Source organism: Bos indicus, chromosome 12, assembly GCF_029378745.1.
Source record: "Bos indicus isolate NIAB-ARS_2022 breed Sahiwal x Tharparkar chromosome 12, NIAB-ARS_B.indTharparkar_mat_pri_1.0, whole genome shotgun sequence".
Lineage (NCBI taxonomy): Eukaryota > Metazoa > Chordata > Mammalia > Artiodactyla > Bovidae > Bos > Bos indicus.
The window spans coordinates 12,253,070-12,269,981 of NC_091771.1; the positions used below are offsets into that span (position 1 = coordinate 12,253,070).

The 16,912-nt window shown below is 38.0% G+C and overlaps 1 protein-coding gene across 8 annotated transcripts in view; it reads left to right on the forward strand.

Annotated features, from left to right (window-relative positions):
* The window catches only part of DGKH (diacylglycerol kinase eta), a 218,368-nt gene that overhangs the window by 154,719 nt on the left and 46,737 nt on the right, over positions 1 to 16,912 (forward strand). For 7 of the 8 annotated variants that reach the window (XM_070800017.1, XM_070800019.1, XM_070800021.1 and 4 more), the window contains 5 exons: positions 2,592 to 2,691; positions 4,992 to 5,262; positions 6,182 to 6,304; positions 13,747 to 13,872; positions 16,369 to 16,486. In XM_070800017.1, the coding sequence (XP_070656118.1) occupies positions 2,592 to 2,691; positions 4,992 to 5,262; positions 6,182 to 6,304; positions 13,747 to 13,872; positions 16,369 to 16,486 (738 nt within the window). The remainder of the gene's footprint in view (positions 1 to 2,591; positions 2,692 to 4,991; positions 5,263 to 6,181; positions 6,305 to 13,746; positions 13,873 to 16,368; positions 16,487 to 16,912) is intronic. The other variant, XM_070800020.1, reaches the window with a different exon arrangement.

Consider the following 16,912-nt stretch of genomic DNA (forward strand, 5'->3'; position numbering starts at 1 on the left):
TATTTGTTTCGTAAGATAGTAATTCTCAGTAGCTTAAGCTATTTTTAACTATTTTTAAATGTTGAAAATGCTGATGAAAAAGCTGTATTTCATCAGCATAGCTAATAAGTAGGTTAACTAATGTAGTTCATCAACACAACATCAATATTTCTTTGACTTTGAAATTTTGTCAGTCCAGTAAGACAACATGAGTTATCTTCTGAGACTCAGACGCACTAATTAGTCATTATAGATGTCATTTATTAATAAAAATGAAAAGCAGGTTATTAAGTAAATGCAATTTGCTCTGTAGACAAAACTTCTCAGAAAACGGGATCACTAGCAGGAAACAAAACAATAAAATTGGAATCCTTGTCTTAGAACCATAGAATTTTAGATTTGGGGACTATTTTAGAGATAACTTAGGCAGCCTGCCTCACTGAACAGATGAGGGATGATACATAGTCGTTAGACTCTTCTTCAGAGCACATAGGTAGCTAAGGGATTTTAATATATTATGCATTGATACTTGTAAATCACCTTTAATTTTTGATTGGAACTTCTTAATATCAGATTAAAAATGAAATTTTCGGGTTCTGATCGTTATGATCCCTGCCTACCAACATGTGATCCTGTTTGGGCACCATTGCCATATTTTTCTTACTGTAGCATTTGCATGTTTTATTGTCATTTATCTTTCATAAAAAATCAGTGAAAACTGATAAATGACGGTACTGCTGCTGATAAGTATGGATCTCGTAATTGAGATGATGGTGGGAACCATCAGGCATGCTAACTGTGGGCTTTTGTTAGGTTCAACTGAATATTCAATGCACGTGTTTGTTCAGCTTGAAGAGAGAGGGCAAAACTAAAGAAATACAGTGTTGGAAATGCTTCATTAAAATAATAACTAACATTAATCAAATATGTAATTAGGAATTTTAAATATTTTTAGCTCCGTTTGAAGGTGCACGTGCCGCTTTCATTCATTTGATTTTTGTGCGTGTTTTCTGGCAGTCTTTATGTATTAAGGGGGAAATTGTATCAGCTGGAGAATGTTTTTTGTGTTACTATGGTAAGTACATCTTAAACCTGTTTTTCCCCAATTTTGCAAGTTCCTGGTTGGTGTGACTTTGAAATCATACTGCTTTTAAGTATATATTTTATTTCTATTTAAAAACTCTACCCATTTAGGTGTAACAAGAAGTGAATTCATTCCTCTGGATTATAATAAATATCCTCTATCTTCTGGAATATGGAACTTAATGAACCATGAGATTCCTCCAGCTAAGTGGCCAGTGTTCTAACACAGAATCCTAAAGTCCATAGAAGAAATCTCATAGTAGCCTGTCTTAATATTTCAAGAAATTCTATAGAAGTATTATACATAAAACAAAGAAGACCAAATGACATGAAACACATGAATGAATCTCTGATAAACTAGAGTCTCTGTAGAAATTTGAGTTTAAAAGGGTGATCAAAAAGGTGGAAGGTTAGGATATTACCTTTTGTCCAAGTGACACGTAGAAATTGTTGCCAAAGGACAAAACAAAAATTGTTTGGAGTAATTTATTTATTTCTTAGATGATAAATGTGAAGGTTTGGAGTATGTGTGTGTCCCCTATATCTATTGAATGGCTTGATTTCATAGTTATTTAAGTATCTGAAAACTTTATGTTGCTCACATACCAGAGAAAATTGTCAATATAATAGAAAAAAATATCTGGTGGAATCTTCTTTTTCTTAAAATTCCTCAACTTCTATCAGTGTTAAAGAGAAATACTGTTTTTTAAATAGTCTGATTTTGTTTTCAAAAATTACTTTATAAGCTCTTGCTTCAGAAAGCTGCTCATACCATTCTGTTGGTTGTAGTTTTTAATCCAACACCAGTTCTAGACTTTTGACAAATTTTGTTTTTATTTCAGATGATTTTTTTTTCTTTTTAGTCTATTTCATTGCAAAGAAACCAAATGTAATTAAAAGACACAAACAGATAAACCGTGTATTGCTGACACTAACAAGACCTAAATTCAATTAGTCTGCATGGTATTGCATTAGTTATCTTAAGGGAGGTGGGGAGGAGATTGGATTTACAGAGAATATAAGTCAGTTCAAGTGGCAGGTTGGTTTCCAGCATAATGTACAACCTCTTTTCTCTTCAGAAAAGATATACTTCCAAGTTACACATATAATGAATAGAAGAGCAACAGGGACATCATCAGTGACAAATTTTTTTGTTTGTTCAACACTGCAAATTCTATTATAAGAATACGTAAGACGCAGAAGATAATGATTTATATTTTAAATACGATCTAAAACTACTCTTCTCAAGAATTTAAAGCATTTAAATATTTGAGAAAAACTTGATATAACCTTAAAACGACTTATTTCAATTATGTAGAGCAAGGCTTATTCGTATATCCATTTATCACTTTGAATGTCCTGAACTAATCTAGAGCGCACCACACAACAGATTCAAGTTTGGGTTTATAAAGCAATGTTCCTGATATTTTAACAGTTTACTCAATTGTGCTTATTTTTAAATATGTTTGTAAATCAAAGCAAAGCCGCTTTCTGAGTTTCCTGAATTGCACAATTTCTTTTGCTCAAAGGATACTCTGTGAGACTGTAAAGGACTTCGTGGCCAAAGTAGAAAAAGCACACGAGAAAACGCTGGAAAAAGCTGTTGCAGCTGATGCCGTGGCCAATAAAGTAAGCGGGACACGTTCAGGGCGGGAAGGTCTTTTACAATGTGAACATCAAACTGTTTTACAGCTAAATTGATGAAGTGGCTTTCCTGCCAAGGCATCTCAAGGCAAGAGAAAATTGCTTTTGTATCAGATACGAGGATTTAAAACATACGCTATTTTTTTCTTTTTTTGGGGGGAGTATAATTGCTTTATAATGTTGTGTTAGTTTCTGCTTTACAATGAAGTGAACCAGTTAGAGGTTTACAAATATCCCTCTTGGACCTCCCTCCCATTGGTACCTACGAAAACTGCATTGCTGAAGACCAACAATCCGAATTTGATAACTCACCTCCTTTTCCCCACTGGTTGACATTCTGAAGGAGAAGTGCACAGTAGTTGGGTCATATGGGGGAAATTGCTAGGCAGCTGGTGCTTCAGTGGGGAGAGGAATGGTTTTCCATTTCCAGGCAAACCTTGACCACCCAAGTTCCCTGCCAGAATGGTTGTTCGAATTCCCCGGATGTTATGGTCCTTGGCATCTTTCAGGTTTCTGTCTCTTTCTTTGCCTTTTTTCTTGATAGGTACCTTTCTTCCCTTTGTGAGCTGTCTTAGGCTAAAATAGGAACAGTTTACTGAACCCTGAAAGCCACTGCCTTTGCTTTCATTTGCTAACAACAGGGCATCCTTACAGAAGGTTTGGCTCTCTGGGGCTTTGCAAAGGCATGATCTTCCCCAGCTGTGGATGGTGGTTGGATTGAGTGGAAGGGAAAGAAAATAGAAACAATACATCTGAAGTTTTCGGCCTCTTTCTCGTATTTTTCTACTCTGTGGAGAGCTTCAGAAAACAGAGACCCTGCGTCATTATACGCTTTTCTCCTGACTATTTCCGCTGTGACTTTGTCTTGGCCTGTGATCAAAAAAAGGCAGAGAGGACTGGAAATTTGTGTGGAGATACCAGGTACATTAGGGAGCAGCATCAGTAGCTTTGGGCTTCCCAGGTGAAGCTAGTGGTAAAGAACTTGCCTGCCAGTAGGAGACATAAGAGACATGGGTTCAATCCCGGAGTCAGGAAGATCCCTGGAGAAGGAAATGGCACGCCACTCCTGTATTTTTGCCTGGAGAATGCCATGGACAGAGGAGCCTGGCGGGCTGTGGTCTTTAGGTTCTCACAGAGTCAGGCACGACTGAAGCAACTAAGCAGCATGAGCCACACCTTCAGTCCTAAGTCTTTCTTTACCCTGAGGAATTCAAGGAAAGCAGAAGGAAACAAGGGCCCTGCACTTGTTTTCCTTTCTGCATCGTGATTTCCTATCCTGGGCACATTCTTTTTCTTTCTTTGAGCCAATAATCCCTTAAGTACTCACACTCCTTTGCAAAACCACAGCTTTGAAGGTGTGTTTGCAAGACTCAGCCAGACTTGGCAATTTGTGATGCTCCAAACAGTGCCATAAGTTGATCACTTAAAAAATGTTTATTCAGTGTTTTGCTGTGAATGCGTGTGTGCCAAGCCTCTTCATTCGTGTCCAACCCTTTGTGACCCCATGGCCTGCAGTCTGCCAGGCTCCCCTGTCCATGGGATTCTCCAGGTAAGAATACTGGAGTGGGTTCTATGCCCTCCTCCAGGGGATCTTCCCAACCCAGGGGCTGAACCCTTATGTCTCCTGCATTGGCAAGCAGGTATTTTTTTTTTTTTTTTTTTACTATTCACACCACCTGGGAAGTCCATGTTTTGTCTAATGTATAGCAAATTTTGTATAATGTGTAAATTGTTTATGTAATGTGTCACTTTATCATGAAACATTCTTTGTTTTCTTTTACGGAAAAATAACTTTAGGAGGAATGTAAAGATTTTTCACTCATGCAATGGAGTTTAAATAGTTCTGGAAGTATAAATCAGTAAATTTACAAAATAATTGTGCAGTTTTTAAAAAAATTTATTTAGTCCATAGTTATCTAAAGTATAATTTATAATAGATAGCCAATTAATGATAACGGCTTCCCAGGTGGCTCAGTGATAAAGAATCCACCTGCCAGTGAAGGAGACTCAGGTTCAATCCCTGGATCAGGAAAATCTCCTGGAGAAGGAAATGGCAACCCACTCCAGTATTCTTGCCTGGGAAATCCCATGGACAGAGGACCTGGTGGGCTACAGTCCATGGGGTCACAAAGAGTCGGACATGGCTTAGGGACTAAACAGCAACAATATTAATGAAAAACATCAATGTAGGCATCTTTCCTCTAAAAAATTGAAAACCATCATTTAAACTGTCACTTTCCATCTCCACTCAATGAAGACTCATCACTCTGTTTTTGTTTTCTTAGTGTTCCATCCTAAATGAGAAGCTTGAACAACTGCTCCAGGCTTTGCACATAGAGTCCCAGGCAGGTCCAGTTCTCCCAGGCGTCAGCCCTCTCAGGGTAGAAGATGCTGTGGAATCTTCCAGCGAAGAATCCTTGTGTGAGAGCAAGGAACATCTCTTGGATGACACTACGAAACCCTCTTCCCAGAAAGCTGTCAAACCAAGGGAAATAATGCTGCGGGCAAACAGTTTAAAGAAAGCAGTGAGGCAAGTCATTGAGGAGGCCAGAAAAGGTACACGTTAACAGAAGCAGCTTCTGGAGTTGGCAACATTCTTATTGCAAGCACAAGAGAATTTTCCTACTGGTCAGACTGTGCGCGCTCAGTCATGTCTGACTCTTTACAGCCCCATGGGCTATAGCCCACCAGGCTTCTCTGCCCATGGACTTTTCCAGGCAAGAATATTGGAGTGGGGTGCCATTTCCTACTCCACGGGATCTTGCCCCCCACCCTCTGCCAGGGATTGAACCCACAACTCTTGAGTCTCCTGCATTGGCAGGCGGATTCTTTACCACTAGCTCCAACTGGGAAGCCCGTTGGTCAGACTAGACACATGTTAAAAGAATTTCAGAGATAAAGTACACTGAAAATGTTAAAATAAAATTACAAATTACTTTTAAACCATATTTCTGAAATTAAAATTTTTAACTGGAATCTGTTAAATTCTTAAAAGAAAATCAAGCCTATAAGCTACTTTGAAAATATTTTCTTAACATTTATCTCTTAAATGTTTATGTTGTTTTTTTTAAGGGTTTTTATAAAAGTTCCACCTCTATTTTAGTTTTTCTGTATTCCTGTAATATGTGTACTTAGAATTTGAGGTAGTCGACTAAAACTTAACTTTGAATAATATTCAGAAACCTTTATGAATTGTAACTTGTGGTTGGACTTGTCTTTCATCCTCGAAGTTCTTAGATTAAATTTTTCTCTTCTGCTAAAAATATAGTTTTGAGATTTTAAAATATTTCCTTTTATAGTCTCTAGTATTAATACTTAACAGATATCACATGACCCCAGAGTTCACTGCCAATCAGTGCTTATTGGTGAATGGGAAATTTCTTTGAGTTTATATTTCAATTTTCCAAGAATACGTTAATATTTATGGATCTTATTTTTGCTGATTCAAACATATTTCTCCTCTTGCTACTTAAAGTGATGGATGACCAGCCAGTTCACTCCTCTGAACCAGTTAATCAGTCATTCGATTATGATAGCACAGAAACAGATGATTCCAAAGATGAGTTAAAAGAAGATGATGCGAAAGAGTCATTGACTGGTAAGAAAACTGTGATAAGATTATTTTGGGATTAGATAAAATATAACTCTGCTTTCTGTTTTCGAACGGCTTATTAGTATGAAATAAACTATTTGCATTTTTATTTTTTAACAAGGTTTTTCAGAAATTAAAGCTTAGGTATTCATGAATGCTGAAGTAATGAAGGTAACATTGTTTAGACTATTGGCAAGTACTCTCACATCCCTTTTTATCATTTAATCTGAAAATCATCATCATAAACTAAGAATTTGGGGACCAAACATGGCTAAATATCTTAATTTTCCTCTAGGAAGAGTAACTACAAAAACTGAAGATTTTAACGTGTTTTAGCTTTCAGATTTCTTTGAGAATAATATGGAAGCTGCAGGCCTCACAAGCATAAAACGTTGCATTTAAATAATTCATTGGTCCCTTGAGTTCTATTGATCAGCCTAGATGGTTGATAATCCTTATTGCTAAATTAAGTTTTTAAATCATAGGACATCTAGTTACAACCCTATCTCTACTGAAATTATTATTATTTTTTTTTCTACTGAAATTATTTTTGCCAGGGAATTAATATGTAGTTGCTTGAAGAGTATTAACTATTTCTCTACTTTTCCAGCTTTAACTGAAGGTGAATTTATACTTTTAATTTTTCATGTTGAATAAGGGAAAAGGTATTAATTTACTAGGATATAAAACAAGCCGAATTATTAATGAAGGCGAGAAGATAATACGGAAATAATTAACATAGTACAAATGAAAATCAATACTATTCTATCACAACTGTTCGCAATCATTACATTTTTGCTTTTACTTTCATTACATGTAAACCTGGGTAGATTACTTAAGTTCTCTGCGGTGTCCTCATTTGTAAAATGGGGGTAATAACGTACCTACTTTTTTGTGGTGTTTAAATAAGTTAACACCCATTAAGTGCTTAGAATAGCTCTGGATACATTGTGCTGAAAAGGAATGTTTGCGGTCAGTGTCACGATTATGATTATTGCTACTGCTTCTGCTGTTGTTGCTACTAACTACACTAACTTTGAAAGACTAGTTCTTAATTGTATTTAAAACTCCTAGAAACTTTGAAACTGGACCATATTATAGACCTCATGTGTCTGACCTATAACCAGTTCTTTCATATTTTACAGCGTCTTTTTGGACCTTATTTTAGACCTGTTTAGACCTTTTCCTGGAGAAGGAAATGGCAACCCACTCCAGTGTTCTTGCCTGGAGAATCCCAGGGACGGCGGAGCCTGGTGGGCACATCTGCACAGAGTTGGACACGACTGAAGTGACTTAGCAGACCTTTTCCAGCACATAACCCAGTTATATTAATTTAACCTTTGACCTTTTTGACCTTAAATGGCCCCATTGCAGAATATAATCCAGTGCAGGCATATTTTACACCCTTGACCAATGGTCATGAGCCTTGTATTACTCACTGTCGCTACAACCCATGCTCATTGTTGTTGTTCAGTCTCTAAGTCGTGCCTGACTCTTTGCAACCCCATAAACTGCAGCACGCCATGCTTCCCTGTCCTTCACTTTCTCCCAGAGTTTGCTCAAACTCACATCCATTGATTCAGTGATGGCTTCCAACCAGCTCATCTTCTATTGTCCCTTCTCCTGCCTTCATTCTTTCCCAGCATTAGGGTCTTTTCCAGTAAGTCAACTCTTCGCATCACGTGGCCAAAGTATTAGAGCTTCAGCTTAAGCATCAGTCCTTCCAATGAATATTTAGGGGTGATTTCCTTTAGGATGGACTGGTTTGATCTCCTTGCTGTCCAAGGGACTCTCAAGAGTCTTCTCCAGCACCACAATTTAAAAACATCAGTTCTTTGGCAGTCAGCCTTCTTTATAGTCCAACTCTCACATTCGTACATGACTACTGGAAAAACCATAGCTTTGACCATACAGTCCTTTGTTGGCAAAGTGATGTCTTGACTTTTCAATACACTGTCTAGGTTTGTCATAGCTTTTCTTCCAAGGAGCAAGCATCTTTTAATTTCATGGCTGCATTGACCATCTGCAGTGATTTTGGAGCCTGCTCTCATGATCAGCTCTAATTGTTAGAAAGTTTTTCTTCTGTCAATGTATTGAGCTCTATATTTTCTTCCTTAAATTTCTACCCGTGGTTACGTTATTATTAAAAAACATTTTGTAAGATCATGTTAAGAGAAACAACTACTGACATCTGCTTCATGGTTCAGTTTTACACGCATCATTTCATGATATTGCAGATTGCTCTTCCAGGGGACAGCCCTTACTGAAAACAGCTTTCAGGGCATCATATCCTCTTTCCACACATTGCATATTCTTTTTCCAGGTTCTGTCTAGTAAATTATTTTACCAATCTAACGTGATCATTTTAAACCTTTTGTTTTTCTCATTAATGGTCAATATGATGCCCCATTAAAATGTGATGCCCCATTTTGAACAGCATCTTCCAGGTATTTCTGTAATGTAATAGCACATCAATACTCATACACTCCTCCTTCTGGACACAGTGAATGGCTCTTTGGAGGATTGGATTTTCAGCGCTCATTGGTTTTGGTTTTCCAACCACCTCCCATCCCATCTTACTATACTGTCATGAATTTGATGCTTCTGTTGTAGTCTGCAAAGAAAACCAAAAAGTAGAGATAGAATGACGTAGATGTTGTTATTGAAATAAGCATAGATTATGCAAGTCTTTATGGTACAGCATTTGTTCTTAATTTTTGCCTAGTATTCCAGTTTATTGGGCATCAGTATCTGGAGGAGTGTTTTCTAAGTTAAATCATTAACTTTCTGAAGCACATTCATTATATTATCATTGAATAAGTTGATTATTTGTATGTCTGAGATGTGCAAAATACACATTAATATGATCAATGATATGTTTAAGAAGAGCCATGAAACATTAATTTAGTTACCTGTAGTGAAACATCAATCTTGGTCATCAGAATACTCCCTGGTTTTTTTAATCAGAGATGAATATCAAAAGGTTATTTTTATAAGAAATTAGTTCCAGGGCTCCCATCTGTCTAAAAAAAAAAAGAGCTCTGTTCTGTTCCTTTTCCTTAGTGCGACTGGACAGTTTTTGAACGAGAGATGAGAGTGTAAGATTAATATAGTTAGTTTGTAATTAGTCTTAGGCAAAGTAAAGATAATAAGGTTTTAGAGTATTTTTAAATTGAATTTGAGGATTACTGTTTCTTTTAAACACCTGCCAACTGCTCCTAAATCAGTTAGAGATACTATTTGATCTCCATTAAATTGTGCCAGTTTAGGTAGAATTAAATCTCTTTTTATTGTTTACTTTGAGAATAATTCTGTTTTGGAATAATTTTTTTAATGAGCTTTTATAAGAATATGGTAGAACTGTTTTGAGTAATGGTTAATTGAGACATAAAAGTATATTGATTTCATTTGAAAAAATAATATTTTTCCTCTGAGAATTACATTAATTACCTTTGATTATTTACTCAACATTTTTGAGAAAAGGATTACATTGGTAATATACACTACAATATATATGTTCCATTTTCAAAGATTGTAAGGTGTCAAAATTTCCTTTCTTTAAATATGGATTGCTCACTTTCAGATTAGGAGTATCATTGACCTTTCAGTTCAATCAGTTCAATCAGTTCGCTCAGTCGTGTCCGACTGTTTGTGACCCCATGAATTGCAGCACGCCAGGCCTCCCTGTCCAGCACCAACTCCCGGAGTTCACTCAGACTCACGTCCATCAAGTCAGTGATGCCATCCAGCCATCTCATCCTCTGTCGTCCCCTTCTCCTCCTGCCCCCAATGCCTCCCAGCATTAGAGTCTTTTCCAATGAGTCAACTCTTTGCATCAGGTGGCCAAAGTACTGGAGTTTCAGCTTTAGCATCATTCCTTCCGAAGAAATCCCAGGGCTGATCTCCTTGAGAATGGACTGGTTGGATCTCCTTGCAGTCCAAGGGACTCTCAAGAGTCTTCTCCAACACCACAGTTCAAAAGCATCAATTCTTCGGTGCTCAGCTTTCTTAACAGTCCAACTCTCACACCCATGCATGACCACAGGAAAAACCATAGCCTTGACTAGACCGACCTTTGTTGGCAAAGTAATGTTTCTGCTTTTGAATATGCTATCTAGGTTGGTCATAACTTTCCTTCCAAGGAGTAAGCGTCTTTTAATTTCATGGCTGCAGTCACCATCTGCAGTGGTTTTGGAGCCCCAAAACATAAAGTCTGACACTGTTTCCACTGTTTCCCCATCTATTTCCCATGAAGTGATGGGACTGTATGCAATGATTTTCGTTTTCTGAATGTTGAGCTTTAAGCCAACTTTTTCACTCTCCTCTTTCACTTTCATCAAGAGACTTTTTAGTTCCTCTTCACTTTCTGCCATACGGGTGGTGTCATCTGCATATCTGAGGTTATTGATATTTCTCCCGGCAATCTTGATTGCAGCTTGTGCTTCTTCCAGTCCAGCGTTTCTCATGATGTACTCTGCATAGAAGTTAAATAAGCAGGGTGACAATATACAGCCTTGACCTACTCCTTTTCCTATTTGGAAGCAGTCTGTTCCATGTCCAGTTCTAACTGTTGCTTCCTGACCTGCATACAGATTTCTCAAGAGGCAGGTCAGGTGGTCTGGTATTCCCATCTCTTGAAGAATTTTCCACAGTTTATTGTGATCCACACAGTCAAAGGCTTTAGCATAGTCAATAAAGCAGAAATAGATGTTTTTCTGGAACTCTCTTGCTTTTTCCATGATGCAGCGGATGTTGGCAATTTGATCTCTGGTTCCTCTGCCTTTTCTAAAATCAGCTTGAACATCAGGAAGTTCATGGTTCACATATTGCTGAAGCCTTGCTTGGAGAATTTTGAGCATTACTTTACTGGCGTGTGAGATGAGTGCAACTGTGCGATAGTTTGAGCATTCTTTGGCATTGCCTTTCTTTGGGATTGGAATGAAAACTGACCTTTTCCAGTCCTGTGGCCACTGCTGAGTTTTCCAAATTTGCTGGCATATTGAGTGCAGCACTTTCACAGCATCATCTTTTAGGATCTGTAATAGCTCAAGTGGAATTCCATCACCTCCTCTACATTCCAGGATGTCTGGCTCTAGGTGAGTGATCATGCCATCATGATTATCTGGGTCATGAAGATCTCTTTTGTACAGTTCTTCTGTGTATTCTTGCCATCTCTTCTTAATATCTTCTGCTTCTGTTAGGTCCATACCATTTCTGTCCTTTATCGAGCCCATCTTTGCATGAAATGTTCCCTTGGTATCTCTGATTTTCTTGAAGAGATCTCTAGTCTTTCCCATTCTGTTGTTTTCCTCTATTTCTTTGCATTGATCGCTGAGGAAGGCTTTCTTATCTCTTCTTGCTATTCTTTGGAACTCTGCATTCAGATGCTTACATCTTTCCTTTTCTCCTTTGCTTTTTGCTTCTCTTCTTTCCACAACTATTTGTAAGGCCTCCCCAGACAGCCATTTTGCTCTTTTGCATTTCTTTTCCATGGGGATGGTCTTGATCCCTGTCTCCTGTACAATGTCACGAACCTCATTCCATAGTTCATCAGGCACTCTATCTATCAGATCTAGGCCCTTAAATCTATTTCTCACTTCCACTGTATAATCATAAGGGATTTGATTTAGGTCATACCTGAATGGTCTAGTGGTTTTCCCTACTGTCTTCAATTTAAGTCTGAATTTGGTAATAAGGAGTTCATGATCTGAGCTACAGTCAGCTCCCGGTCTTGTTTTTATTGACTGTATAGAGCTTCTCCATCTTTGGCTGCAAAGAACATAATCAATCTGAAATCGGTGTTGACCATCTGGTGATGTCCATGTGTAGAGTCTTCTCTTGTGTTGTTGGAAGAGGGTGTTTGCTATGACCAGTGCATTTTCTTGGCAAAACTCTATTAGTCTTTGCCCTGCTTCATTCCATATTCCAAGGCCAAATTTGCCTGTTACTTCAGGTATTTCTTGACTTCCTACTTTTGCATTCCAGTCCCCTATAATGAAAAGGACATCTTTTTTGAGTGTTAGGTCTAAAAGGTCTTGTAGGTCTTCATAGAACCGTTCAACTTCAGCTTCTTCAGCATTACTGGTTGGGGCATAGACTTGGATTACTGTGATATTGAATGGTTTGCCTTGGAAATGAACAGAGATCATTCTGTTGTTTTTGAGATTGCATCCAAGTACTGCATTTTGGACTCTTTTGTTGACCATGATGGCTACTCCATTTCTTCTGAGGGATTCCTCCCTGCAGTAGTAGATACAATGGTCACCTGATTTAAATTCACCCATTCCAGTCCATTTTAGCTCGCTGATTCCTAGAATGTTGACATTCACTCTTGCCATCTCTTGTTTGACCACTTCCAATTTGCCTTAATTCATAGACCTGACATTCCAGGTTCCTATGAAATATTGCTCTTTACAGTGTCGGACCTTGCTTCTATCACCAGTCACATCCACAGCTGGGTACTGTTTTTGCTTTGGTATTGTTTTTCCATCCCTTCATTCTTTCTGGAGTTATTTCTCCACTGATCTCCAGTAGCATATTGGGCACTTACTGACCTGGGGAGTTCCTCTTTCAGTATCTTATCATTTTGCCTTTTCATTCTGTTCATGGGGTTCTCAAGGCAAGAATACTGAAGTGGTTTGCCATTCCCTTCTGTGGTGGGCCACATTCTGTCAGATCTCTCCATCATGATCCCGCCCGTCTTGGGTTGTCCCTCGGGCATGGCTTAGTTTCATTGAGTTAGACAAGGCTGTGGTCCTAGTGTGATTAGATTGACTAGTTTTCTGTGAGTATGGTTTCAGTGTGTCTGCCCTCTGATGCCCTCTTGCAACACCTACCATCTTACTTGGGTTTCTCTTACCTTGGGCGTGGGGTATCTCTTCACGGCTGCTCCAGCAAAGTGCAGCTGCTGCTCCTTACCTTGGACGAGGGGTATGTCCTCACCACCACCCTTCCTGACCTTCAATGTGGGATAGACCTTTAATTATGGTGAAAAGTAAAAATGTTAGTTGCCCAGTCGTGTCCGACTCTTTGTGACCCCCATGGATTCTAGTCCACCAGGCTCCTCTGTCCATGGGGATTCTCCAGGCAAGAGTACTGGAGTGAGTTGCCATGCCCTCCCCCAGGGAATCGTCCTGACCCAGGGATCAAGCCCTGGTCCTGCATTGTAGGCAGATAGTTTACCGTCTGATCCTATTGATCATCATCTATTTCAAATGAGAGATCAATACAGCTACCTGTGACACATTCCTTCCACATGGTAAATCCCAAGAAAATGAATAGAAAATGGTAAAAAAAAAAAAAAAAAAAGTAAACACAAGGTAATATTTTCAGTTCGACTGATTAAACATGTATGAAATTATTTTATGTCATCAAGTGTATAGAGACTTGCTTGTTTTTTAAAACAGCTTTATCAGCATCTCTTTTTAATCTGGACTTTTTGCCCACAGTTAAAGGTGCACCTCGGTCTCCGGATGGCCGGGCTGGTCGTTCCCAAACTGACTCTGGCCCTGGTGCCCCTGTGGCAGCCAGCAAGGAAAACCTCCCTGTGCTCAATACCAGAATAATTTGCCCAGGTAGTACTGACTCTGAAACATGGTGTATTTTTAAGTGTTTCTGTGAAAATGTATAAGTACTCATCTTCCTGAACTTTATAGAAATGTGCTCATAAATGTGTTCCTTTAAGAAAGTGTTCTTAGTACTTTCATTATTTAAAGTCCAGATCCTTAGACTGTGGTGTGTTTAAGAATTGTCTGTAACTCTTAGAAAGCATATTCCTGGCCCCTGACCTGAGAAATTTTGATTGAGTAGTTCTAGAATGGAACCCAGGAATCTGAATTTAAGTCCTAAGGTAAATTTGATCTTGTATTTAACCAACTTTAAAGTATCCTTACAGCCTTCCTCTTAGTTTTAAGCACAAGTATCTACAGTTATTTTTAGACTGATAATACTGCATCGTTTTGGAATGTCCGAGGCATCTGTTTCAGCCCTGATAAGGGCTTGGGATTTAGGATAAGTGTCTCAGAGATCTCCTTAAGTACCATTTGTTTGCCTTAGTGAAAACTTTCCAAATTCATTCCAGAGTACTTTGGAACCTAGATTACACTCTAAAAATCAATCTCTTCTACAAATGATTTTTTAAAGGTGTATCACAATTCAAGAGTAATATTTGGAGACTTTATTATTGTTTGTAATAGTCATATATTGTTTATAATAGAGCTTCTTGTGGCTCAGAGGGTAAAGCGTCTGCCTGCAATGCAGGAGACCTGGGTTCGATCCCTGGGTCAGGAAGATCCCCTGGAGAAGGAAATGGCAACCCACTCTAGTACTCTTGCCTGGAAAATCCCATGGACAGAGAAGCCTGGTAGACTACAGTCCATGGGATCACAAAGTCGGACACGACTGAGCGACTTCATCGTACTATAATAGTCAAAAAGTGGAAACAACCCAATATTCATCAGTTGATGAGTGGAGAAACAAAATACGCTGTGACCATACAATGGAATATTAGTGATTAAAAATGATGAACCACTGATATATGCTATAACATAATTACCCTTGAAAACATTATGCCAAGCGAAAGAAGCTCAACACAGAAAGGCACATATTATATGATTCCATTTACATGACATCTCCAGAAGAGTCTAGTCTATAGAGAAAGAGAACTTTCGTGGCTTAGTGGTTTCCAGGATCTGAGACCTGGGGGCCCTGGAAGGAATGGAAAATAACTGCAAACCCATATGGGGTTTCTTTCAGTGGTAATAAAAAGTTCTGAATCAGGTAGTAATGATCATTGAACAACTTTGTGTATGTAAAACTTAGTTACATACTTTAAAGGGGTGAATTTTATGGTATGTGAATTACATCTTAGTGAAAATATTAAAGTATAAATGATAAATCCAGGACACATTTGGTTCCGGAAAGGATTCTGTGTCTAGAAGTCCTATCTCTCTTCAAACCTGGACCCTTCTGGATGGAAGCTGTACATATGGCTAACCTTAAAACATTTTAGAAAATACTGTGCTTTTCTTTGGGGCATCTGAAATATGACTCTTCATCTTTTCAAGCCGTTATTCTCTCACCAGCATGGTTGTTTTGTTCATTTATTTATTTATTTAGACGTAAAGGGAACTGGCATAACCGTTGTATATTCGAAACTATGAGAGTAAATGACAGAATACAGTTAATCTTGATTATTTGATAATCAGCTAACCTTTGTAACTAAAATAATGAATATTTCTAAGAGGAGCGCTTTGTTGAAGAAAGGAATGTTAGCTAAAGAAAGGACTTTGTTTCCTAATTTCCTAGTGTTTCTTGATTGCAAAACCTATTTTTCTTCACTATTCTTTCCTTTTTGTCTGTCTCTTCCCTGGGGTCCTTATTCCTTAGTGCTTCTGGCCTTAACATTTGGTTTGGTAAATCATAAAACTCATTAGCTTTGAATACTATAACTAGTTAGTAGAAAGCTAACTAGTTGTTGAAATGAATTTGAAGTTTTGCATATTTAGAGGTAAGATGCTTCATTTTTATGTTCAAGGCTGTATTCTTCTAAAATCCATAAATACCTGGGTTTAATATTTTACTACTTATTCTTGACACCAACACTGAGCTTTCACCCTTGGACGTCAGCATTTTTACTTGAGTATTATTATCTGTGCATCAAGAGTGTGAAAATGTTAACTTTGTGACATTCTGGATAATTCGGCCTTTATTGTAAATTCCTTACAGACTGCCTTCCCTGCCTTCTTTGCTAATGAAAAGGAAGCAGCGGTTACTTGTTGAAATTACAGAATCATTGATGGTCAATGAGAAACTGTCACGAAGAGACTCCTATTTAGGTCCTTACCTCTTTCACTTTTTATGACAACAGATCATAAAAAGGAGCATCAGAAACCTTGTATTTACCAATATCATAATTCTTAGTTTTGATTAATGAGAACAAACACTGAAAAGCATAGAGACATTTTGCTCCATGCTTTGGGAGCAAGATGTTTCTGATGAAAACTAAAAACAATGTATCGGCTGTTTCTGTCTTCTCTTAACGTGTCCTCCTGTATTTTTTTCCTGGCCAGGTTTAAGAGCAGGACTAGCTGCCTCAATTGCTGGAAGTTCTATTATCAACAAAATGTTGCTAGCAAATATTGACCCTTTTGGTGCCACGCCATTTATTGACCCAGATCCAGATTCAGTGTAAGAATATACTTTTGCATATATTTTGTTTTGGCTTTCCTTGTTTCTGTTTTATTTGAATGGTAACATTTTAAATACATTACAATAAAAATAGTCCCCCAAAAATTCCAAAAAAAGAATCATCAGAAAATTTCAAAAGTTGATGGTGATGAATACATTAACATATGTGAAATACAGTGGTTTTCATGATCTAAGGTAGGTCCCTTCCAGCCTGTAGTCTCGGATACCAACCCGGTGGCAAAGTGAGTCGCAGCTGTATACACTTTTCCCTGGAATGTTTTATTCATCACTGCCTTCATAATTGTAATTTTGCTATTCCTTTCACCTCATTTTTTCTCAGCCTTGCCAATTCTTCCATCTTTCAACGTCAAGGTTTACTTATTCCAGGGAGTTTCTGGCTCATACTGATCCCTTCCCTTCTTAAAA